The following is a 26,768-nucleotide window of genomic DNA, read 5'->3' on the forward strand; positions in this document are numbered from 1 at the left end:
GTAAAATCTGTTTCTCTGAGCCTTCATTGGGGGACACAGATACCATGGGTGTATGCTCCTGCCACTAGGAGGCTGACACTATGCAGAAAAAAAGTTAGCTCCTCCTCCGCAGTGTACACCCCACTGACAGGAAGTAGGATGTTCAGTTAGTGAGAAAGCAGTAGGAGAAGCAATCTGTAAACGATATAAAAAACCACAGAAACACAAATCCACACTAACAATATTATACAGTAAACCGAGCTGTTCAACTTGGGAGGGTGCTGTGTCCCCCAATGAAGGCTCAGAGAAACAGATTTTACGGCAAGCAACTAAAAATCCTGTTTTCTCTATCACTTCATTGGGGGACACAGTAACCATGGGACGTCCCAAAGCAGTCCTCAAGGGGAGGGAACATCAAATAACCTGCGAGGTCTTTTTTACCCCGATCGGCACTTGCTGAAGCTAGGCATGGGCTTCAAAAACCTTATGGACCTGTGGATGACACACCATCGCACTGCAAAGGTGCCCGGCGAAGGCCCCAAAGAGTACCGTCAGGAGGACACACACCGTTCGGGCAGAGTGTGTCATACTCAAGGAACGCAGTCCTTCCTGAGCTGGCAACCCTACTAATGCCGGCCAGTTTCCTCGAACAGAACTCTAACCTGAAGGCCAGAGGAACTCTACACTTCAAGCCTGAGCTTGAGAAGTACCGTTGCCGTGGCCAAGTAGCCTAATGAGAGGGCGTCACAAAGGAAAAGTCCGAGGCGGATGAAGGAAAGGGAATTCAGAATGACGGAGAGTGGACCGTTGATCCACAGGAAGTGCACCACAGCTGCGACAGACTCTGTAAGACCCCAGGAGTGGTTGAGAGTCTGAAAGAGAAAGATACCAACTAAAAAGGGAAATGAACCCGTTCGTTGCCGAAGCAGACATCGCCAAAGCCGTGACGAATCAGGACCTGGATAAGAGCTTCATTGAACAAGGAAAAAATCATGCGATTCACAGAAGGTTAACGTTGAACGAAGAGATTTCCTTCCTGAAAAAAACAAAGATGGACTCAAACGTCAAGCTGAGGAAGAAGTACTGAAGAACAACGAGGCTGAGCCTGAGGAAGGGGAGCGCTTGTCCTTCCTGTGACCTCTTAATAATTTGGCCTATCGGAGCCACACGGAAGGAACGGAAAGTTGATGAGGTACCTCGTTGGACATAATTTCGTTCGTGAAACAGAAAGCCAAATGGACCCATAGATGGGAACGATTAGGCGAAAATCCATGTCTCCCTACAAGAAAATTTTTTGGACAGTAAGGACGGTCAAAACTTCCGACCGGTCTCCAGAAGGAATGCTCTGAGCAAGCTAGGCCACGCGTCTATAGAACTTCGGAATACGAGTGGGGGCTAAGGCAGGACACGCTATAGCGGCGGGTGCTTTGAAGGTTGACCCTGCTAACTACTGTGGGAATTCGACGTTGGTATCCTTGAGGGGTGAACGTCTGGGCGAGGAAAGACCGTAGCGGAGAACTTGGAATCGGACGGTACATAGTTGCAGAAGTAGTCTAATTTGTGAAGCGCTCAGGAGAAAAAAGGATATACCGAGGAGCCCCTTTGTTTGGAAACGACTGAAGTCAGTTCCATGAGAATATGACAAGCCCTGAGAGCAGGCTCTGAGAACCTGCTAAAGAACCGAACACTGAAAACATACTGAATGGAACCTGGGGATGACCTGGATCTCATCGCTGCGATGTAGGCACAGGTTGGCTATGAATAGACAACTGATTGCTCGATAGGCAGGTAGACTGAAGACTACTGGATGACCCTCCAGACTGAGATCAAGAGGAAGATAGACCCAACATACATGGATGAGGGTGAATATGGGAAAAATTAGACCAGCTGGACTTATAAAACCGAATAGTCGAGCAAGGAAAGTCCACGGTAAAACATGAAGTATGTCAACTGAAACAAAGTTGGCTCTAGGTAGATCAGATAGACCCCAGAACGACAAATAGGCTGATGAAAGGAAGGCCAATCCTCATGACGATGTAAACTGCCGAATCCATCCTGGACCCTCTGGAGTAGGGAGGGGATTGCAGTGTGTAGAACCGCGTGCCTAAGTCAAAGACAACACGCGCGCGAATAACACAGTGAAAAAAAATACAATTCTAGCTGAAATAAGAAACCTGTTATAACCAGACTCATCCTTACATCCAAGACTGGAGCAGCTTTCTACCCTGGTCGATACTTGCGCAGAGTGAGATCCCACTCCTGTCTGAGGTGAGATACTTTTCCCAGTCACGGTCAGAAGTCACATCTGTGAGCTGACAGAGGCTTTATTCAGTGTCTACAAGAAAGAACAGGTAAGTTCCGACAAATAAGGAGCTTAGGTATTGTGGTAGCTCGAAGGCCCTTAGGACAAACTAGAACCTATAAACTACTATTCGCCAAACCTTAATGATAGACGTAACACACCGGGCAGTAAAGTTTGCCTGCGGACGGAACTGCAAACTGATCAGAAGGTGGGACAAAACTCTTGTGGAGTAACTCACACTTAGGGTCCAGATCATGCCACAGTAAACCTCGACCATCCATACCTGACACGAGAGTGTCTGACCTATCTGAAGGTGGAGATACAGTTATGTTGCTACAGAGATCCACCCTGTGGTACAGAGATCCTCTCTGTTTGGACATGGTAGCCTTTTACGTTTAGCTGTTAACAAAACCACAGATGTTATTGACTATGAAATATGCAACTGAAAGATGTCCTAGACTCACATGAAAGAGGCTTGAAATCGCAGCTGCAGTCCGCTAGAGGTAAGGAATGCCGTCACCTCATCTCGAGTAGTGATTATATGGGAGCTAGGCAAACGCTGCAAAGGACCCTGAGGAACATGAGAGAGGGCGCTCCTGACTCATCTGACAATGGGACAGTAGAGCCGGGCCGGTGTAGTCGATGGACCTCGTGTACAGTTGAGTTACCGAAAAGATGGCGTAGAGGACTATCCAAGTGCTCAATAGGGGATAGAATACTGCTGCAATAGGACGCGAGGAACCTGAATACGAGGGCGTCTGACTCACCTGAATACGGTACTGAGCACCAGTACCACTGAATCAGTCAACCCCAGACACGTCTCCACAGTAATACGGCCATTTCCACCACTGTACCTGGTAGGTGTTGCGTCTGAAGCCTGAATGGCGGCTCTAGTATAGCTGCAATGGGCTCTAAGTATCCTGTGAACAAATCAGCGTGGATAGAACCCGGAGAAGGATATAGGAGACAGCCGTTTCTGTGTTGCGGTGTGGTCTAGGCCTGGATACCTGACGACATTAGGCAGCATAACGGCTTCTGTGTTGCGGTCTGGGTCTGGATACCTGAAGACATTAGGTAGAATAACGGCTTCACGTGTAGTAAGCCGTACCTCGCAGTCTGTATTAAAGATCATTCTGACCAGTCAATTGTTTTGACAGTAGAACAGTAGGCCTGGAATCAGAGAGAGACTAAACTCTACTCTCTGTTGTGCGACAGGGTTCCAACTACAGGATCTACGAGTTGTGGTCAGCTTCTTTATCCACTGAGCCATAGCAGAAAACTGTCGGGTCACACAGACTTAACTTCTATCCAGCTGGAAATCCGGCCCAAACACTGCAGACGTGAAGGGACAGAAGCAGCTCATTATTCTGCTTAGAGCAGTGTGATGCCAGCGTCCGGAGGGAGGCTGCAGGAAAATGAAGGGCGAGTGCTTGTGAGCAGGAGATATGGAGGCATTTGCTACCGAGGCTCCCGCATCATTATGTGTCGAGTCATGCATCCCGAGAATCAAGGTACAGATCTGCGATAATAGAATCCACAACCGCCGTGTGACAAAATCAGATCTCCAAGGCAAACGTACATGTGAGAACTTCTACCAGGCAAATGCCATATGGCAAGTTTTATCATGTCCAATGTACGTGGGCGGACGTAGAGTGGATCTGTCACAGAAGACAGCTGCAAGGGGTAACTATTACACCATCGACTGCATGGCTCTTGTGTGCTATGACACCGGACGTACTATTCCACTAGAGACTGAGCGGCAGAACCTTACTATTACGCCAGTGAATGGACGGCTGTAGGTTACATTGCACTAGGGCTGCACGGCTCTAGAGTACTACCGGCTGTAAGTCACTATAACACCAGTGACTACACGACGCCCAGGTACATTACGTTAGCGACTGTACGGCTCTGTAGCACTGTCGCGTTGGGGAACGCACGTTTCCAGAGCACCCTTACGCCAGTGACTGCCCGGTCATATTGCTACTAATGATTGTGTGGCTGAGGAGTACCTATTACACTAATGACTGCGCTGCCTGAGAGCGAGACTGCACCGCTATAGCGCAATTCCCATCAGTCTCCATAGGAAGGGTGGATTCAATGCCCCATCACTGGACCTGTGGATAGTGTGGCCCTGCTTGATTTTACTAGACGTGGAATATACTCCGCACCGTACCTGTTTAGGTCGAGCGGAGATGGGCAGGAAAAGGCTGGTCCTGCCAGGTGACGGCACTAACAGGTCCCACGCTGGGAGCAAACGACCGCCCCTTAAGCAGTGCCGGAAGGTCGGGGGACTGAGAAAATGGAGGCAGCCTGAGGGGAGCAGGGCAGAAAAACGCACGCTTTCACTGGGAGGCCGAGGGCGGAGGAATGGGCGGAATTAACTGCACTGTTAGAAGCAGGCAGGGCTGTGCGCCGTCTCAGGGGCGCATAACAGAGAGAGCGGTGGGCGAGCCCGAAACGGGCGGGAGAGAAGCCCGCCCGAGGATGAAGTCGGGGGGCGTAGCCGCGACGCCGAACAAGCCCCAAATTGAAGCCGGGGCCTGGAGTAAATGCGGCGGCCACCGGGAACGTGGTGCGGCACGGAGGTGTCGCTGTACCGCTGCGGCGACCGCTCCCGACATGGATCCTTGTATTAATCCCGGCTGCAGAGATGAATAAGATAGGTGCAGCCAGGGGAAGAAGCCCTTAGTAAGGAAAGGCGCGGGGAGAGGAGGGGGGGGAGCTAGCTTGGAGGCCTTACACCTAAAGGGAGGCTGCCACAGGGAGCTGAATACTGATCCGTGATTCCTCGCCCTTTTCTGAAGAGGGAACTTGGGGAAAGAGAGGTACCTCATCGTCCAGGTGAAATAAAGACGTCCACGAATTTTCGTCGGACGTCCGCACCTCCTACAAACCGACAGGCTCTGGTGGGCGAGTGGGTGGGAGACGGGGGACCAGGACCATTCTGGATCGCCTGACACACATCCGTGTTAGGGGCTCTTGGTCCTGCTGAGAAGAGGTATGAGGGTGGCAGTACACGCCGTACTCTCAGTCTCTTTGTGGGACTACAGATGTGACTATTCACACTGTATCCTTCCGGAAAACCTAAACGGAAACAACGCACACTGAGGTAGATATGGGTCTAATGAAAGACCCGTGTCCACCTCCTACTGACAGTAAGCTAAAACTGAACATCCTACTTCCTGTCGCTGCGGAGGAGGAGCTAGCTTTTTTTCTGCATAGTGTCAGCCTCCTAGTGGCAGTAGCATACACCCATGGTTTCTGTGTCCCCCAAAGTGATAGAGAAAAGGCTATGTGGGGGCTCATACTGTACATAGAATGCTACGTAGGGGCTCATACTGTATATAAGGGGCTATGATGGGGCTGATATATGGTATATAGAAGGCTGTGTGGGGGTTCATTCTGTATATAGGGGGCCCTGTGTGGACTCGTACGGTATATAGGGGGGGCCGCGTGCGGACTCGTACGGTATATAGGGGGGGCCGCGTGCGGACTCGTACGGTATATAGGGGGGGCCGCGTGCGGACTCGTACGGTATATAGGGGGGGCCGCGGGCGGACTCGTACGGTATATAGGGGGGGCCGCGGGCGGACTCGTACGGTATATAGGGGGGCCGCGGGCGGACTCGTACGGTATATAGGGGGGCCGCATGCGTACTCGTACGGTATATAGGGGGGCCGCGTGCGGACTCGTACGGTATATAGGGGGACCGCGTGCGGACTCGTACGGTATATAGGGGGACCGCGTGCGGACTCGTACGGTATATAGGGGGGCCGCGTGCGGACTCGTACGGTATATAGGGGGGCCGCGTGCGGACTTATATAGGGGGGCTGTGTGCGGACTCATCTGGTAAAAAAGGGGGGCCGTGTGCACTCATATGGTATATAGGGGGGCCGTGTGCGGACTCATATGGTATATAGAGGGGCAGTGTGCGGACTCATATGTTATATAGGGGGGCCGTGTGCGGACTCATATGGTATTATAGGGGGAGGTCCCCATACTTAATTCTGCTCAATATAAGTGATACAATAAACATTAATATAAATAATCTTAATTAATGTATGTTAATATGAATATTTAGCTGAAATTCTATTGGTTTGGCCCTCCACAACAGTCACGGTCTCTCAAGTGGTCCCTCGGGAAAATTAATTGCCCATCCCTGATTTAGAGGATTCTTCGTCCATCATTGCACTTGAAATGGAATCTGTCACTGGGCTTTTGCTATGGAATCTGAGAGTAACATGATGTAGGGGCTGAGACCCTGATTCCAGCGATGTGTCCCTTATTGGATTGCTGGATGCAGTTTTGATAAAATCCCCGTTCTCTCTGCTGCAGATGTAGCAGAGCTATGAATGCTGAGACAGCCATTAATCAGTGGTGGGGGCAAGGTTACAGATTAGCTAGACTGCCAGGCATGGGACACCTAGCCCTGCAGTGATAACACTGATTGTATAAGAAATTGTAGCAAAGTGCTGACGCATCCCTGGAATCAGGCTCTCTGCCCCTACATTATGCTGTTATCAGCAAAATAGCAAAAACCTGCTGACCAGTATCCTTTAAAGAACATTGATTGACTATATAACAAGTCGTTGGGTGCTGATTTACCGGCTTATTTATACAGGCCGAAGAATGACTATGGGGACAGGATGATCGCCAATATGATCATGCGGTGCCCATATAGGATCATGTTAGCAGCACATTTTGTTTACAAGAGAAGAGGTGCTGACGATTATTTTTTTTGCAGGCATAGATGAGCCAATCACTAGGCGTTTTGCTCACATTTACCGATTATCAGCTCATCTAAACTCACCATCACAGTAATTACACAGAAATATCTACCTTATCTGAGCAGTTGACTTTGGCTCCATGCTGCAGTAAGAGATAGACGATCTCCGAGTGACCTCGCCCGGCCGCCCAGATAATCGGATACACGCTGTATTGCTAAAAAATCAGAGCAGGAGAGAAGAAAGAGGAAAATGTTTTTATCTTCATGATCATGGAAAACAACGTATAAAGGCTGCAGAGCAACCACAAAAGTCACATCTTGCCAGCAACATGTCATTACGTAGAACAGACGGTCTACCCAATGAATAACGCCGACGCTGAAGATGGCACAAAATGATTCAGTCATTTAAAAGCCTCAATTATTCATGTTATTCCATAGATAGATCAATTTCTGACTTCTCCAGAGATACATTTATAGTATTCAGGGCATGCAAAGAGAACAGACTCTAGTAAGAAAATGTCCGCCTTCATTCCCAGCAATCAGGATCATTCATGTGATCGCCGCACAATTTACAGGCAAGTCCAGTTACGTGAGAAAATAGAGACCGTAATATAAAGTATATAAATAAAGTTATCATTAAAAGGTTTGTCCAGGCAATTTGCATACATGTGCCAACTAGACGTGCCCAGCCTCTCTCAGTACAAGTGCACGTCTAGTAGGAATGTGGCAAGGAGTATGCCATATTTGTGGTGACATTACAAGCACCAGAGAATCATACAGAGTGACTGCAGACTTCAGCCCGAAGCCTGGATTACCCCTTTATGTAAAACTTTAATCTGATGACCCCAAATTAGGAAAACTTTTTTTTTTCTTAATCCCTACAAACTTCCGTAACGCCTATAAACTTATATGGCGGGTCTATGCAGCAGTCCCCACTGCCTTCTAGATGGGGGTCCCAACCATCTCAAACAACGTGGCCCAATTTCACAGTTGTCAGTGTCGATGTGTGCGTTCTTTGCTCCAATGACTTCTATGGCAGTTGTGACATTAGCAGAGCAGTTGTTTTTGGCTACTTTCTCAACATAGAAGTCAACGGAGAGCAACCCAACAGACACCTCCTCTTCACTCATAGCAATATTAGTCAGGGCCATTTTCTAGGTACAGGTGTGAGTTCCAGACGTAGCACTAACATCAGATATTTACAGCATGCCCTAATGATACGCCAGAAATGTCTAAGATGGGGATACCCCCTCGAAGATAGTGGTGAGAGATCCTACATAAGGCTGGATAGAGCAAGGGGCATCTTACCAGGCCGGTTATATTTGGGTTTGCTCCTTTAGAGAGAAGCATCTCCACAACTTCGGTGCATCCTTTGTAAGAAGCCCACATAAGGGCAGTCCATCCGCCCTGTGAAAAAAAGAGAAATTTCTCATTTAAACGAATGGGAAACAGGGAGGTAGATCAAGGTCACAGGTGCGATCACAAGATCCATAATTCTCTATAAAAAGGAACTAACGGCTTCCATATCTGTTTTATGCAACCGGCTGGACCCTTTAATAGATAAAATCTGCACAATCGGTATTCAGCATTACATCTACACAAAACCAGTAGCGTCCTCTCTGACCAGCAGGCCGACAGCTACCACTCCTACTGACGCGGGGTGCACGTACCATGTCACGGTGCTCCAGGTTGGCATTGCAGTCCAGCAGCTCCTTCACAATCTCCACGTGTCCTTCCTTGGAAGCAGATATAAGAGCGGTCCAGTTATCCTGCAACAGAACAGAGCCAAGATTAGGAAAAAAGCCCATAAACACCGGCGTGCGGGCAGAGCAGGAACCGACCAGACAGCCATACCAGGTAGGCATGGAGAAGAGTGAATAACCAGGTAATGATGGTTTACATCCAGCCAGAGATTACAGGCTGCAACACGCCAAAAACACCCGGATCCTTACAGCATCCCATTATTTAAAGGGACTAGCACCATTTTTTATGTTAAACGGAAACACGCAATAATAATAAAGACTAATTAAAAATGATCTGTCACCACCCACCACTGATACTGTACTTTACAACACTGCAAGTATTTCTAACTTCATGGTCCTCTACTAATCAGCCGATTGTAAGTGCCATGGGGCATCCGACGTGGCACAGCACCGCCGCCGCTCGGACCGCACCGTCAGACACTCACCACATCTTCTAGGTTGCAGTTGGCTCTTTGCTGAAGCAGCTCCTGAACAATCTCCAAGTTGCCCTGTTCTGCTGCCAACATCAGGGCCGTCTGCCCATTCTGGAAGACAAATGGGACACGAGTTACCGAGGGCTCATGACGACTCCTGACACGTTAGCCAGAAAATAAAACTTGGGAAAAAAAGGACTAAGGGCCTAACACACTAAGTGGTATCGCTAGCAATATCGCTATAACGTCACTGGTTTTGTGACGTAGTAGCGATATTGCTAGCGATATCGCTATGTCTGATACTTACCTCCGACCGCTCCCCCGCTGGTTATCACTGATCGCGCAAGAAAGTCCTGGGCAGTTTCTCGTCGTCAGCTTCCTGCTGGGCTTCCTGTGGCGCCGACGAGCGACGCGTGGACGCGGGCGGGAGAAGGTCAGGATCGCCTCGTCTGACAGGCAAGTAACGACCCCTGCGATGTCGCTGGTGAGATCTGCCCGTTTGGCATGCCACTCACTAGCGACCACTTAGCGATGCACCAGCGATCCTGACCGCGTCATATCCCTGGTGCATCGCTAAGTGTGACAGTACCTTAAGGCTTGGTAATGAAAACTCAGCCCATAATAAATGAGTATTCCTGCAATAGCAGTATATGCCACCACCTCATCGGAGTTAAAGAGGACCTATCAGCAGGTCAGAGGTCTGCAGTTTTTGTCCTTATTTTATTCATGCTCCCAAGTATTCCAACTTTTTTTTTTTTTTTTTTTTTTAAATCCACCATACTGTTCCAGATGTCAGTGCGAATTCTTATGGTCTTGATCACAGGGCCATGGCTTACATGGTAATAATGCACAGCAGCCTAAAAACACCTTCCCATAAAATAACATAGAGTGAGCCGTGGTAAAGACCAGAGAAATAGGCACAGGACAAAAAAAAAAAAAAGCCATAGCGCTAAACCATATGGCAGACTGATATAGATTGATTGATAGATAGATATATATATACATATATATATATATATATATATATATATCTCAATCAGTGAGTGCGCTGTGCACATGATGAGCCGAGGGATCCCTGCACTTTCCTTTTTGTCATCAAGACAACTTTCGGCCTGCAGCATAGTTGAGCAATGTATAATAACGTTGTAAGATGACACTATCCATTTAAGTCCCCGTGCGGTGCATGCTGCTCTCATTGCTAATACTCATTTGATGCAGGACTGTGGAGATCTTGGTGCTCATGTCATTGCAGTCAGTAACAAATATTTCCAGAATCCATTCCTTCCTCAACCCTCAATCTACTAAAATGCTTGTGCATGCCCTCATCATCTCCCGCCTCGACTATTGCAACATCCTTTTCTGTGGGCCTCCCTGCTAACATCCTCGCACCTCTCCAGTTCATTCTCAACTCTGCTGCCCGACTAGTTCATCTCTCTCCTCGCTACTCTTCCACTTCTCCCCTCTGCAAATCTCTTCACTGGCTCCCATTCCCTCAGCGTATCCAGTTCAAATTACTAATACTGACCTACAAGGCCATCTATAACCTGTCTCCCCCATATGTCTCTGAACTAATCTCCAGATACCTTCCCTCAAGGAATCTCTGGTCCTCCCATGACCGTCTTCTCTCCTCCACACTTATTCGCTCCTCACCCAACCGCCTCCAAGACTTCTCCCGAATAGCCCCCATCCTTGGAATTCCCTGCCCCAACACGTCCGGCCATCAACCACACTCGGATCCTTCAGACAGAACCTGAAAACCCACCTCTTCAATAAAGCCTACAGCCTGCAATGATCCCCGCTGCCTCCTCACCACTACCGGAGCTACCACCTCACCATCACTGGAGCTGCTGTAACCCCCCAACCTACTGTCTCCTTCCCCACCATCCTGTAGCATGTAAGCCCGAAAGGGCAGGGTCCTCTCTCCCCTCTGTATCAGTCTGTGATTGTTAGTTTGTTTGTTTGCTGTAAGTGATATCTGTATGTTACCCCTTCTCATGTACAGCACCATGGAACCAATGGTGCTATATAAATAAATAATACAGGCATGTAGAACTAATGATCGTCAGTTTTTTGTGCCCATGTTATCCACTGGGGCTCAGGTTTCTAGATGTTTTCTCTTTACTGTGCAGACAGCGCCACCTAGTGCCCCAACATGAGATCTACCTAAAGGCAAAAAAAAAAAAAAGAATTTATAGTCCAGTTACTAATTAAAGCAAAGCAAGGACTGCTTAGCTGCACTGTAGGCAAGGAGCCTGAAGCAGTGCCATCTCCTCAAAGGCTCAGGCCTTGTCGCTGTCCGTCGCCCTTATTACAACTGCTGTGTACAAGTTCGCCATCACCATCAGTGCATTGTAAAATAATAAATGTATAAAAAGAATAAAATAAGAAAAATAGCATGTTTCCACAGTTGTGTGATCGATCACCCAGCTGTGCGGGGACTTGCATCCAACCTCATTCAACTGAGGGCAGCGGGTGGCCAGGAGAGTAAAAGGGACCCCAGTATCTGTGGTGGTCCAAGAAATCAGATCCCTAATTATTAGGGTGATGGCACATCCTAGCTGCAGATCCTCACTTAGATGAGAATAACCCTGCAATGGCCTCCTGACGCTACATGTAGCTCTAGGGACAAGGGGAACATTTAGGAAAGAAGAGCTGTCACCTATGTCCATAATGGAGCCTCCGCTCGGAAGGGGGCTGCTCTCGTCTCCCACTCCACTGCAGGGTCCAAGTCCCATCTTCATAGATGGCTACACTCAGACAGTGCGTGGAGCTACAAGCAATCTACTGCTTGTTAATATCTCATGAATAGCTGAAAACGTTAACGCCTCTGTTTACAGCTTGTTACCTTGGAGACCGACCACTGCAGCTAGACTGCAGAACGTGCGCAGCGTGGACAACGTCTAGACAGCTGCGGGGGTCGGTCTCCTAGGCGAATGAGAAGGTGTTAATATCTCAAAGGTGAGCAGTAAAATACAAAAGTGATCTTTATTTGGAGCGCTAGCCGGAAACCTCCAGCTATGTAGGACGGGAATAACCCTTTAATGCGCATAAAAACGACAGGTCCGGCTTCACAGAACATGAACCAACATAAAAAAAAAAAATGTTCAAGCCTTTTATGTAGTGTGAAACGACCTTTGCTCAGTGATAATTCACATAATATCCAGAGATGCTAAACATCAGATTTTCCACTGATCCTGCGGTCCAGCCTTCCTGGCAGCAGTAATGGAGGTGGGCGGCAGGGTGACGGCTGTGTGCCCTCCGCCGGCTCACAGGACAGTAGCTCAGACTGACCGCACTCACATGGGCATAGTCTTACTCACCAGGTCAGATAATCCCAAATACACCAGATTGCCGAGGGATCGATATGCTGCCCCCGCTCATCACAGAGTATGCAAGAGTCACTGCTGCCACAATTTCTATTCATTAGTGGCAAAAATAAGAGAAAAAGAATACTAGGAACCGAGCCCTAATACAAAGGATCCTGCCCTTTAATACATTTTCTGCAGGACGTACCTCGTTTCTTTCATCCACATCCTTGCATTTTTCCAGCAGAGCTTTCAGAGCGGCTATGTTGCCCTCTTCCACGTACGATAACAGGTTCTGGGATCCCAGGCTGGCCATTGTGAACAGCTGGGCTCAGGATCAAAGGTAATCTGAGGATGGAAAAGCAAGAGGTGTTACCACCAGGTTTCAGGGGCAAAAAAAAAAAAAATGAGCTTCGCAATGGACAACTATTACATGTCGTTCAAATCGTGCAGCTTAGGGTCAGGGGATAGCGGAGATCTGTGACTACTGCTCATCTGCAGTGTCAGCAGGGAGGAGTCTGTGGTACTCTAAGACACACCCCCTGTGCCGTCATTGGTTCAGGCTGCTGCGCTTTCCCGGCCCCTGCTTCTCTGCATACACTCGCTAAACAGAGCTGATTATTATCCCATTAAATGATTATAATGTACAGATCACCGACCCACCAGCAAGAAAATGATGATAATCATGTAATGGACACACACACCTTGGGACGTGGCTTAAGACCCCCATACACACTAGACTAACATTAGCCAACCCCCCCGATATCGGCTAACTCAGCCGACAGGCTAAAGAATATGGGGGCCTCCCGACTTTGAGGTAGGGATCCTGCATGTCCGATTTTGTTTTTTAGAGATCACTCAGTCAGCGGCTTTATCGAAGAGAGCACAGGAGAGCGCCTGCGTATGGAGGAGTGGGGAGATCGGTCGTGTAGGGGGCCCATTAGTGACATGGAGTCTGGGGGTCCGTCAGGCAGCTGTTTGTACAATTGGCATTAACCCCTTGCATGCGCGGCCCCATGTTTGAACTATAAAGGTTCGCTTAGTTTTGATTTTTTCTTCGCCTTTTTTCAAGGGTGTTAACTTTTTTTTATTCTTACAGTCACAAAGCCGTATGAGGGTTGTTCTCTGCAAGACAGGTTGAAGTTTCGGAATAGCACCATTTATTTCAGCACATGATAACCTAAAAAAAGAGAATTAAAAAAATATATACAGTATATTTACTTTTTTTGTTTAATCGTATTTTAAGTTTTTCAGCCAATTCTGTGGACATTTGGTCATTGACACTTGATCACATTGCAGAATTATCTGCAGCAGCACAGTATTAGGGTGTGTGCACACGTTGCAGATTCTGCTGCGGATTTTTCCGCGCAGATTTGTCCAAATCCACAGGTAAAAAAGACCTGCAGATTTAGGGCGGTTTAGCCTGCAGTTTTCCCCTGCGGTTTGACACCTGCCATGGAGCAAGTGCTAAACAGCTGCGGAATCAGCACAAAGAATTGACATGCTGCGGTTTTGAAGCCGCAGCAAATCCGCGCAGAAAAATCCGCAGCATGTGCCCTGCGTCTTTCATTTTAAATATGAAAAATGAGGATGAATGAACTCATGGAGATCAACATCTAACACTGCGGAGACACCATCACATGTTTCTCAACGCAAGCAATGACTAGCCAGTTGATGGTGTCTCCGCAGTGTTGGATGTTGATCTCCATGAGTTCATTCATCTTCATTTTTCACAGTCTTCCACTAGGCATTGCTCCTACTGGCCAGTTTCCTACTCCACACTGATGAGGGGCAATACCCCGAAACAGCTGTCTGTGGATGGATACCATGTTTTGGCATAGGTGGTTTCCTTCCTTGGTGACTGCCCTTCCCGTGGTTGTTCCTTCCCAGGGAAAGACCTGGCTAGTCATTGCTTGCGTTGAGAAACATGTGATGGTGTCTCCGCGGCTTGTGTTTTGCATGTTTCATTTTACATAGACTTATATGGTACTGTACAACGCAGCAGGAACTGCTGCAGATCCGCAACAGAATCCGCAATGTGTGCACACACCGTTACAGATTAATCCCCCATCTCTTATGAAGCCATGACAATGCTCCCGGCACCCTGGGCTTGCGGCGAGGGTTGTGGGGAGGGAGAATAGATGCCCTCTGCCCGCCCAACTCTTACATACCCTGATTGATGGTGGCAGTCTACTACGTCTGGGTGTCCACCTCTAGTAGACGTACAAGCCCAAAAACGATGCACAGCAGAGCGCACGTTTTCTATGTCAGCACCTTTATAGTCTACGGCCTCGTCAGCGCATACGTCCGAATCTCATTTTGCAGGGGGTTCTGGATGTAAGCCCCGAAGTGAGCCGCTGAGCGGTACAGAAACGCAGTGTGAATGCAGCCTTATAAGTCAAACTATTGCGATTGGAGCTACTTCACAGCAGTCACTCTCGGGCGTTCACGCAGGTAATTCCCATACACTTCAATAGAACCGAGTTGCAGTACCAGGCTTAACATGTGGACAGGAGTGGTGCTGTTTATCCAATCCCGGAAACCACCTTTAACATGAAAACTTAACTTAACACTTCTCAGGCTATGTACCCACGCATGCAGAAAAAAAACAGACTCCTTCCCAAGAAAAATGTGCGTTTTTTACGTGATTTTTGTACTTTATGCGTTTTTTACTGGAACAGCCTCCTGCTCATAGAATATAGTTAGAAATGCGGATTTTTCTTCTTGTAAGCGTTCTTTAAGCGCTTAAAAAATGCGAAAAACGCTTACGTGGGTACAGAGCCTAAGAGCAAACAATGAGGCACTTAATGATTATGTTAGCTGCTCACTGTAACAAATGGATGTCCGTGTCATTCATTACAATGGCACACTGACGGTAAGCGGGGCCTATACTGGCGAATCTCGTCTGTTCAGAGCAGTAGGTTCAGGAAAGGCAGAACTTTTCTTCTAATCTGATATAACCACCCAACAAAAGTGGTCGTAAAAAATAGGCAAACCGCCATAAAAATGGAAGTGTATGCATTATAAGACCACCGGAGCTGTATACGCAGGACCCTATGTACGTAGAGGCCCTACAAACAAGGTATGGTGAGTGTTGGGTTAACTTTGCTGGTGTGATAAGTGGCCGCCCTGACTAACCGCCGGTCAATATTGACATGCCCTAAGGTTTATATAGGACACCATTGATAAGAGTGATAATGTCTTATAGAAACAGCAGTCCATCAGAAGATTGCCCTGATCCCTCAATGGACATGTCTTCATTATCAAGTATTTGCTACTTCGTATAATGGAAATGATGCACATCCTCCTCAATCAACAGGTGACAAGCGGCTCACGGGAGAAAGAGGTCTCCTCCATATAAAAAAGGAGGCAAAAAGGAGCTTTCATTGTATTAGGTTCAGGGCTGTGGAGTCGGAGTCGTGGAGTCGGTGCTTATTTTGGTGGAGTCGGTATAAAATGGAACGACTCCGACTCCTAAAATATATAATAAATTGGGTACAGTAGTTCAATGCAGAATGCGCTGAATATTTTTTCATAGGAATTTGGGAAAGTTATGAAATGTCCTATAAATGACTGTTCTATTCCTGATCTAAGGCTACATTCACACACAGCGTTTTTGCTGCGTTTTTTGAGGATATGTTTTTCAGCTGCAAAAGCAGATCAGCTATTTAAAAAACCGCATCACCTGAAAGGTTTTTGAGCTCATAGATAATGTTTTCAATAGCAAAAGCAGATTAGAAATCTGCTCTATCTATATATCCATATCATATCTGTACCAAAAAGAATGAAAGCCGGATAGCACACAGACTAACACTTCTTTTTTTTAGCACCAGTCAGGGACACATCATAGCTGCCCAAAAGGATGCCCAGGACAGGCATTGCTCGTATTCAGAAACATCAACTGATAGTTGGAATAAATAGACTGCATTCATCACCACATCTTCTTAAGGTGCAGGCTTTATTTTCAAGTGTAGGGGTGTGAAGTATGAGGTTCTGCAGCAGCTGAGGTGTGCAGTATGAAATTCTGCGTAACAGTATGAGGTTCTGCCCCCCCCAGGTTTGATCCTGGCTACGCCCATAGTGTGAATGTAGCCTGAGGATCTAGGCTTTATCTTAGCCGAGATAAGATATATATATATATATATATATATATATATATATACACACACACACACAGTACAGACCAAAAGTTTGGACACACCTTCTCAATCAAAGCGTTTTCTTTATTTTCATGACTATGAAAATTGTAGATTCACTCTGAAGGCATCAAACCTATGAATTAACACGTGTGGAATTATATAATTAACAAAAAAGTGTGAAACAACTGAAAATACTGTATGTCTTATATTCTAGGTTCTTCAAAGTAGCCACCTTTTGCTTTGATTACTGCTTTGCACACTCTTGGCATTCTCTTGATGAGCTTCAAGAGGTAGTCACCGGAAATGGTTTTCACTTCACAGGTGTGACCTGTCAGGTTTAATAAGTGGTGTTTCTTGCCTTATAAATGAGGTTGGGACCATCAGTTGTGTTGTGCAGAAGTCTGGTGGATACGATAGTCCTACTGAATAGACTGTTAGAATTTGTATTATGGCAAGAAAAAAGCAGCTGAGTAAAGAAAAACGAGTGGCCATCATTACTTTAAGAAATGAAGGTTAGTCAGTCCGAAAAATTGGGAAAACTTTGAAAGTGTCCCCAAGTGCAGTGGCAAAAACCATCAAGCGCTACAAAGAAACTGGCTCACATGAGGACCGCCCCAGGAAAGGAAGATCAAGAGTCACCTCTGCTGCGGAGGATAAGTTCATCCGAGTCACCAGCCTCAGAAATCACAGGTTAACAGCAGCTCAGATTAGAGACCAGGTCAGTGCCACACAACAGAGTTCTAGCAGCAGACACATCTCTACAACAACTGTTAAGAGGAGACTTTGTGCAGCAGGCCTTCATGGTAAAATAGCTGCTAGGAAACCACTGCTAAGGACAGGCAACAAGCAGAAGAGACTTGTTTGGGCTAAAGAACACAAGGAATGGACATTAGACCAGTGGAAATCTGTGCTTTGGTCTGATGAGTCCAAATTTGAGATCTTTGGTTCCAACCACCATGTCTTTGTGCGACGCAGAAAAGGTGAACGGATGGACTCTACATGCCTGGTTCCCACCGTGAAGCATGGAGGTGGTGTGATGGTGTGGGGGTGCTTTGGTGGTGACACTGTTGGGGATTTATTCAAAATTGAAGGCATACTGAACCAGCATGGCTACCATAGCATCTTGCAGCGACATTCTATTCCATCCAGTTTGTGTTTAGTTGGACCATCATTTATTTTTCAACAGGACAATGACCCCAAACACACCTCCAGGCTGTGTAAGGGCTATTTGACCAAGAGGGAGAGTGATGGGGTGCTACGCCAGATGACCTGGCCTCCACAGTCACCAGACCTGAACCCAATCGAGATGGTTTGGGGTGAGCTGGACCGCAGAGTGAAGGCAAAAGGGCCAACAAGTGCTAAGCATCTCTGGGAACTCCTTCAAGACTGTTGGAAGACCATTTCTGGTGACTACCTCTTGAAGCTCATCAAGAGAATGCCAAGAGTGTGCAAAGCAGTAATCAAAGCAAAAGATGGCTACTTTGATGAATCTAGAATATAAGACATATTTTCAGTTGTTTCACACTTTTTTGTTAATTATATAATTCCACATGTGTTAATTCATTGTTTTGATGCCTTCAGAATGAATCTACAATTTTCATAGTCATGAAAATAAAGAAAACTCTTTGAACGAGAAGGTGTCTCCAAACTTTGGTCTGTACCGTTTACATGTACGGTACATGCATACAGTGTATTACATATTTATCATTTATTACAGTTTTTTGTGTTCTAAAGTTGTATTCCAATAAATAGATATTATGTTCTATCTAAATATCTTGATTATTGGATCATAGAAATTATTAAATGTCTGATGTTCACATTGTACTGCAATAACTTTTTCACTTAAATATAAGTAATATATGTGGGAGTCGGAGTCTGTGTAAGGGAAATTGAGGAGTCGGAGTCGCAGGTTTGGCTTACCGACTCCACAGCCCTGATTAGGTTTATAGACCCCTTTCTAAAGTGGTTATGAAAGTCTATCACCTGCGGAGAACATTCATGTAAAAACAGACCAAAATATAACCCTTTCTCAAATAATGTATAATTAGAAAAAAATAGAAAAAAAAGGCCTCACTAACTTAATGTTAAAGTTTTGCCCCTTTAAGAGAGGCTAGCTGAAGTTGGATGAAGAGGGGCTCTCCTCTGTCTCACTATCTTGACTATCTGTGTGAGACTTCCCGCTTTTTAGCTGGGAGATACCACTGTGTACAGCAAGGAAACACAGAGATCTGTGCTGCTGTCTTCATGCTGAACGTAGTGATATATGAAGCAATATAAGATGCCTTAATATGTATTTTGAAGAAAGTGAGAATCAATAGTACATTGGAGCATATAAAGTCCTAAAAATGGGCAGCAAGATGAATAAGGAACGCCAACCGAGGAGTTGAGACAAAAAAAAAAAAAAAAAAAACTCTTCATGCTGAATTTAGTAATATATGAAGCAATTTGTAAGATGCCTTCCTTTGTATTAAAGAGCAGGAGGAGACAGCTACAGGGGCAAATCCTGTCTCAGCTTCTTTGATGCGTTTTCTAAGGGCTCTGGGTGTATGCAGTGAAACTCAGATTACCCAACTATGTCCTCCAGCTTACATTAACCCTTTACAAGCGGTTATTTCCTCTCCTAGTGTGCGAGTCCTTTAAAAAAGCATCCAAATCTTTCTCCTTTATTTAGACTGAATAGTACACAAAGAAATCTAGTTAGGTGGATGGTGGGGTGGGACTGAGGAAAATTTTGGCCCAATTTGCATTTTGCTGAGTTGCAGAACAATTGGGATTCACTGGTGAATTTATCACATTTGCACATCAGGTTTGGCAAATTTATGAAAAAAAATAAGGGAAATCAATTCTAACATTATATTACATTGTCCAGCGACTGGCCAAAACAGGAGAATTAATTTGTTCCCCCCGAATCCTGACCAGGTCTGAGCTCAGTGCTCCATTTATCGTTCATGCTGTATAGAATGATTTCCTCCTCCCTCAGAGTTCTTATGGAAATAATTTATGGACTTCCATGCGCTGCTTGACAAAATACAGAATCCCACTTACGGTGAAAGATTAATCATTTATCCCAACGCGTTTCAAAGTAAGGACTACTTCTTCCTCAGGGGATGCATGTTTGTCATCCTGAGGAAGAAGTAGTCCTTACTTAGAATAAATGATTAATCTTTCACCGTAAGTGGGATTCTGTATTTTGTCAAGCAGCGCATGGAAGTCCATAAATTATTTCCATAAGAATTGATGTATCAGCGGTCACTCGGTTTGACCTTTGGACGTGCAGCAGCTGACTACAAATCCTATGTGCTTGATCTCTCCTACAAATAGGTGAGTGAATTTCTAGTAATCTTTTATTAACTCGGATAAGACCCTATTGCGCTTTTCTGTTCCTTTAGTAAAATGCATTGAAACCTCCGTCAGAGTTGGTATTTCATAGTATTCTGCACTACCTTTGGTAAAATGGAAGTAAATTCTGCACCCCCGAAATACAGAAGGAAATCATCTGAATCACTAATGACATGTATTTGAGAAAACCCGTTCAAAACCCCTTGAAAAAGCCGACTGCGAAACGAGCGTCGGGTTGGACCGCAAACATGTCAGGATGGCCTGCATTCTATAGAAAAACAGCTCCCAATACCTCAGTCTCAACCTAAAAGAGCTGTGTGTGACAGGAGAAGAAATATATCTTCTCCTAGGGCTGACTGAGAACACAGGACTGAGGCTACAGAAAAAAAATCCTTTGTGCTCAGTCAGCCGAGGAGAAGATTTTGTCCTTCCCCGGTCCCATCCCTTCCCCGGCAGCTCACCTGTATGTGAGCTTACAGTGCAACTCCTCTGTCAGATGAGACACAGGTCTCGGGAGCCGTGTTTCCTCAGACTGCAGCCTGTCCTGACACATGACTAGGACGGGCCGTTATTTGAATGATGGGACAAGGGCCATTTTATTACCCATTAAGTGAGAACACTGGAATCAGGGTCTCTGTCTCTACATTATACAGCTCTCAGATTAGGTGGCAAAAATCTGGTCATAGATTCCAGTTAAGGTCCATTTACACTGCAAGATATCCCTTGGAAGAACGCTAGTTCACAATAATCTTGCTGAACAAACAGGCTGCCGACCAATCGATGAACTTCCAAAGCGCTCGTTTGTCGTGCGAAATGATCATACGTGCTGTAAAAGTTCATCATTCTCAGCAGCACATTGTCCTGTTCAAACATGACTCGCACTATACCTATTACAGATGGTTCAGTGTGCACCGGTAGATTGGTCTGCCTGTATAAACGGGTCAGTAAATGACCGTCAATCAGCAAACATGTTGTTGGTCAGAGGTCTGCAGTGGTTTGGTGCTGCCAGTCGATTCATAACATACTGCAGCCAGGACACCAGTGACCTTCCTTCCCTGTATGAGCGGTCATACATAGTAAGCGGCCATTCACCGATCCGCCTCTGGACTACTCAATGAGACTGGCTCACTTTAATAACTGTTTAATAATTTCACAATTATGTTATTTCCAAAACACTACAGCAGTTTATACCAGAGCGATAAAAATACCAGAATGCACCAAACCGGCAGACATAGAACAGGTTCTACAAATGGCCATACATGTTATTAGGAGGTCACCTTATGGGGATCGATCGGTCAATCAACTGTGTGTAATGACATACCGACTCTAAAAGCAAGTGTCATATGAAAGAAGGGTTGGGCATGTTGGACTTCAGCATGACTAATCCTTGCTGAGACCGCGATCAATCCTAAGAACTGAGGCTCTGAACAGCCCGGCGTAAATGGAGCGGTGGCCAATCTGTTCCATTCCTTCTTAGTGGATACGCCAAAGCTCAGCTTGGCTATCTCCAGCGGTCCACTTAAGAACAAATAGAACGATTAACCACCGCTCCATTCACACGGGACTCCTCAGAGTGGTCAAAGTGGTAGGAACCCCAGGAATCTGGAAGTTATGGCTAGGGGATAACTTCCAAACTTGAGCACACCCCTCTAATGTTTTACAGTTATCAATCCAGGCTTCAGATTGATCATCAAACGTGACATCTATTTAAAGTCAGACTGGCCGACGTGAGCACCTGCAGATTCTCCAGTAGGCCGCCCGAGAGCTGAAAAGATAACTAGACCCAAAAGATCCAGCAGAAGAAACTCCAGGAGCTTGGTAATCAACCGTTGGCAACTACTACTAGGGTCTATTTTATGGGAAGCCTCACAAATCTATTAGACAGTATGGATTGTGTGCATGCAAAGATGTTGGTTAAGATAGATGAGCTTTGTAAGGCCTCTGTCACACTTCAGTTTTTTGTGTCAGTTAAAATTTGCCAAAAAGGCGGAAAAGCGGATCCGTTCCTAAGTGATATGAACGGATGCCACAGGATCCGTATTCTGATGGATGGGAAGGAGAGAAGGAGAGAGAGAGAGAGAAGGAGAGAGAGAGAGAGAGAGAAGGAGAGAGAGAGAAGGAGAGAGAGAAGGAGAGAGAGAAGGAGAGAGAGAGAAGGAGAGAGAGAGAGAAGGAGAGAGAGAGAAGGAGAGAGAGAGAGAGAGAGAGAGAAGGAGAGAGAGAGAGAGAGAAGGAGAGAGAGAGAGAGAAGGAGAGAGAGAGAGAGAAGGAGAGAGAGAGAGAGAAGGAGAGAGAGAGAGAAGGAGAGAGAGAGAGAGAGAGAAGGAGAGAGAGAGAGAAGGAGAGAGAGAGAGAGAGAAGGAGAGAGAGAGAGAAGGAGAGAGAGAGAAGGAGAGAGAGAGAAGGAGAGAGAGAGAGAGAAGGAGAGAGAGAGAGAAGGAGAGAGAGAGAAGGAGAGAGAGAGAAGGAGAGAGAGAAGGAGAGAGAGAGAGAGACAGAGACAGAGAAGGAGAGAGAGAGAGAGAGAGACAGAGAAGGAGAGAGAGAGACAGAGACAGAGAAGGAGAGAGAGAGAGAGAGACAGAGAAGGAGAGAGAGAGAGAGACAGAGAAGGAGAGAGAGAGAGAGACAGAGAAGGAGAGAGAGAGAGAGAGACAGAGAAGGAGAGAGAGAGAGAGAGAGACAGAGGAGAGAGAGAGACAGAGAAGGAGAGAGAGACAGAGACAGAGGAGAGAGAGAGACAGAGAAGGAGAGAGAGAGAGAGACAGAGAAGGAGAGAGAGAGAGAGACAGAGAAGGAGAGAGAGAGAGAGACAGAGAAGGAGAAGGAGAGAGAGAGAGAGAGAGACAGAGAAGGAGAGAGAGAGAGAGAGACAGAGAAGGCGAGAGAGAGAGACAGAGAAGGCGAGAGAGAGAGACAGAGAAGGCGAGAGAGAGACAGAGAAGGCGAGAGAGAGACAGAGAAGGAGAGAGAGAGACAGAGAAGGAGAGAGAGAGAGACAGAGAAGGAGAGAGAGAGAGACAGAGAAGGAGAGAGAGAGAGACAGAGAAGGAGAGAGAGAGACAGAGAAGGAGAGAGAGAGACAGAGAAGGAGAGAGAGAGAGAGAAGGAGAGAGAGAGACAGAGAAGGAGAGAGAGAGAGAGAGAGAAGGAGAGAGAGACAGAGGAGAGAGAGAGACAGAGAAGGAGAGAGAGAGACAGAGAAGGAGAGAGAGACAGAGAAGGAGAGAGAGACAGAGAAGGAGAGAGAGAGACAGAGAGACAGAGAAGGAGAGAGAGACAGAGAGACAGAGAAGGAGAGAGAGACAGAGAGACAGAGAAGGAGAGAGAGAGAGAGACAGAGAAGGAGAGAGAGAGAGAGACAGAGAAGGAGAGAGAGAGAGAGACAGAGAAGGAGAGAGAGAGAGACAGAGAAGGAGAGAGAGAGAGACAGAGAAGGAGAGAGAGAGACAGAGGAGAGAGAGAGACAGAGGAGAGAGAGAGAGACAGAGGAGAGAGAGAGAGACAGAGAAGGAGAGAGAGAGACAGAGAAGGAGAGAGAGAGACAGAGCGAATTTTTTCATCCACCAGAAAGGATTTCAGGGTTAATTTTCTCCCTGACTTCCTTTCTCCGGGCATGCGCAATGGAAAATGCAGATCCAACAACAAAAAAAACGTTGCAAGCTCCGTCCAGGCATGTCGGCGGACGCAAAAAAGTTTGACGGATCCTCACAAAAACGGATCCAATGGATGGCCATCCGTCAAGATCCGCCAGTAATGCAACTCAATCGGGAAAAAAACGGATCCGCAAAAAAAATGGCGGATCCGTTTTTTTCAAAACCTGGCGGATTTTGACTGATGGACAAAAACGGAAGTGTGAAAGAGGCCTAAGGAGGTAGGGGGATCCCTCTGTTAGTCCCAATCTGATAACAGACCCTGTCCTTGGGGGCAAAGCAATATGGACAACTAATATTGGGTGGCGTCATATCCGAAACTTGTTACATGGCACGGCAACAAGTAAAAGCCTAAAATTTGAAAAAGGAGTTTGATAAGTCGGGCGCGCCTTGACAGTCCAGTCTCAGATTACACCTAGTAGTCGGCTTACTCTGTGCAAGAAATGTGTGTCAGAACGTTGGCGTATTTATTTTTAAGTAATTTTCTTGTATCCCCAAAAAAAAAATAAATAAATCAACGTTAATATTGCAACATTAATCAAGGACAGCAGTGTGCGCCGCCAGTCAATTTCAATATCCCATAGACTTGGATGGGCAATTTTGATTTTTGACTCAGAAAAAAAAAAAAAACAGATGTGTCTCTGATTTTCTTGTGGACACACAGTCATGTGAGACGTCCCATAGAATATAATGGACACGTGTTCAGTCAGCGAAAATCGGACGTCTGAATGAGGCCTTAGCTTGGTAAACATAGAAAATACAAAAAAAAAAATCCTTTATCCAAAATAAATATTTTATTAATTACAACACACAAAACAGAAAGAAATCTATAAAAACGCCCCATAAAATCTGAATAAACTGACCGTGTGGTCACAGGTAAGTCATGTTATGGTATTCCAAACATAATATAAATACGGTACATAATAAGTCATAATTTCAAAGGGCAAAAAAAAGCAGTCCCTGACGAAGCTAACGCGAAACACAGTCATGTTCCTGGCTTTTACCTCCGCTAAAACCTCAGGCATTTTTCTCCTTCAAGGGCAGAAGACTGCTATTCAGTGACAATAAAAGGTGTCGATGTGGGGGGCATATGGATAGGGGCTTTACACACACACATAAAACAGTAGCAGACACTGGTCACTTTTGACCTGGTGACAGGTTCATGCCATGTAACTCTGGAGGAAGACTAGGAGCGTGTTCACATGCTGTGTATCTTACACACATTTTTCAAGGTAAAAACTGATCCATCCTTGCAGATTTGAACGATCCAAGTGTTTCTTCAGATCTGTATCACGTCAGTCTTTTCAGCGTTTTTTGCGGAGTTTTTCAGTCATTCAAATAAATGAATGCAAAAAAAGTGTCACATTTTACACAGCCTTTTTCCAGCCAACACCTGGCACAACAAACGTGCTGTAAATACTCACCGTGTGCACACAGACTTAACAGAGAAAAACATTGTCCTGATATCTCGCCTTGAATGGAATCCAAGAAAGCAAACATACAAGTCAAGAAAGCGCCAACACTGAGGCGGGGACATAAGTGACACCCTAATGATGCCATAAATCACTTTATTTACCCTGGTATGTGGACAACACATGCCAAGTGCTAAAGCAGCCCATCACCTGAATCCACAACACAAACTGCCTTCATCATTAAATAGATTATGAAAGCACTAAATAAGCAAACCATAATAAATAGATCTCTTAGGTCTGATGAAGCCAGTGTACTTACTCTGCAACTTTTTCAAAAAGATATCTGTATATAAGTATCAATGCAAGACCTCTGCTGCCAGACGTCCGCTGCTAATATATACTGTTGGGAAAGTACCAACAAGTACTAAAGTGTCCCAAGACGGCAGCCATAGGGGACTTCAGCAGACCCCCCAAATGCCACGGCAAGCCATTAGCACCCGCCGATCAAGTAGTGGGGCAGACTGGCATTCACATGGACTTCCTGCCATGCTTCCATCCGAGATTGACAGCGGCATCCACGCTAGTTCCAATCGCTGTTGTTACAGGCAGGCCTGCTGTATAATATAGCTGGCACCTGCCCGGTGTGAAATCAGGCTCGGCTCCTGCGTCCGCTCTATACACCCGCGCTATGACGTAATAGTAGGTCATTGGGCGGGAAGGAGATAAAAATCAGCAGCGAACACATAAGGATTATACAGCCATTTAGATGACTTTTCAAAGAGAGTACACCAGCCTATCAGTCTAAGATCAATGGAATAATAATATATGAAGTTTGTGTTGCGAAATTTGGTGACAAATTAGCTTTAAAGGGAATCTGTCAGAATCTTTAACGTCCAGCTCCATTTATATGGGGTGATGAAGTTGCTGAACTCCTACCGATCTGATCTGGATGATAGGTCATAATAGTGGAAAACCCCTTACAGGGAATCTATCAGCTCATTCAACTCCATGTGGGCAGATTACATGATCAGGAGTAAATCCACACCTTTATTAGCCATAAGCCCCGCTCTACTGCAGGGAAATCCGCGTAAGGGTGAATGAGGAAGGCCGCGCCCTGCAGGGATCACCTCCACCAGTGGCTGTCCATCACTAGTGTGCTGCCCGTACGTCGGCCCCAGAGGAGTGCCCCCTGGGTATGTCCCTGGCTTATACTGACTGACAGATCTCTTACCATTTACATATAGCATGAGACCCCTTAGCTGCAATTCAGAGAAATATACAAAAAGAAATGTCCACTTTGCTTCCGTATTTTATCTATATGTCCGCCTTTGACATTCACTATATAAAAAAAAATGATAAAAATACCAAGCGTAGCACAGTTTCCTAGGTAATCTCTGCAGAGGATCGGTGAGGAATGGATGCCATATCGACAGCGTCTTTGCCTTTTTTCCCTCAAGCCCGTTGAGTTTAATGGGTGAGTGTTATCTGAAAAACGCAAGAGACTTCTGCATGTTTGCTGTGTTTGCACATGGCTGCTTGCGGGGAAGAACGGTCACCTGATCTGTGCCATCGGTCAGTGTGCGCTCTATTTGGAACAGCGACAGCACACAGAAAAACCATCAGTCTGAAAAGGGGCTGAAAGGGAATCTGTCCGTTGGGTCTGCCCTCCTAATGGACACATGGGAAGTGAAATCAAGGTATCATTTTATATCTGCGATCCAATCAGAGAAATCCACA

General features: G+C 46.1%; 1 protein-coding gene across 4 annotated transcripts in view; it reads right to left on the reverse strand.

Moving 5' to 3' along the window:
• The window catches only part of KIDINS220 (kinase D interacting substrate 220), a 182,492-nt gene that overhangs the window by 151,478 nt on the left and 4,246 nt on the right, over positions 1-26,768 (reverse strand). For all 4 annotated transcript variants that reach the window (XR_012230825.1, XM_073568178.1, XM_073568177.1 and 1 more), the window contains exons 2-6: positions 12,697-12,836; positions 9,196-9,294; positions 8,678-8,776; positions 8,316-8,414; positions 7,121-7,222 (exon numbers count right to left, since the gene is read on the reverse strand). Coding sequence is in view for 3 of the 4 variants with exons in the window: in XM_073568178.1 (XP_073424279.1) it covers positions 7,121-7,222; positions 8,316-8,414; positions 8,678-8,776; positions 9,196-9,294; positions 12,697-12,804 (507 nt within the window). In the remaining variant the exon portion in view is untranslated. The remainder of the gene's footprint in view (positions 1-7,120; positions 7,223-8,315; positions 8,415-8,677; positions 8,777-9,195; positions 9,295-12,696; positions 12,837-26,768) is intronic.

Source organism: Dendrobates tinctorius, unplaced genomic scaffold (assembly GCF_039654945.1).
Source record: "Dendrobates tinctorius isolate UK_male_01 unplaced genomic scaffold, ASM3965494v1 ptg000021l, whole genome shotgun sequence".
Lineage (NCBI taxonomy): Eukaryota > Metazoa > Chordata > Amphibia > Anura > Dendrobatidae > Dendrobates > Dendrobates tinctorius.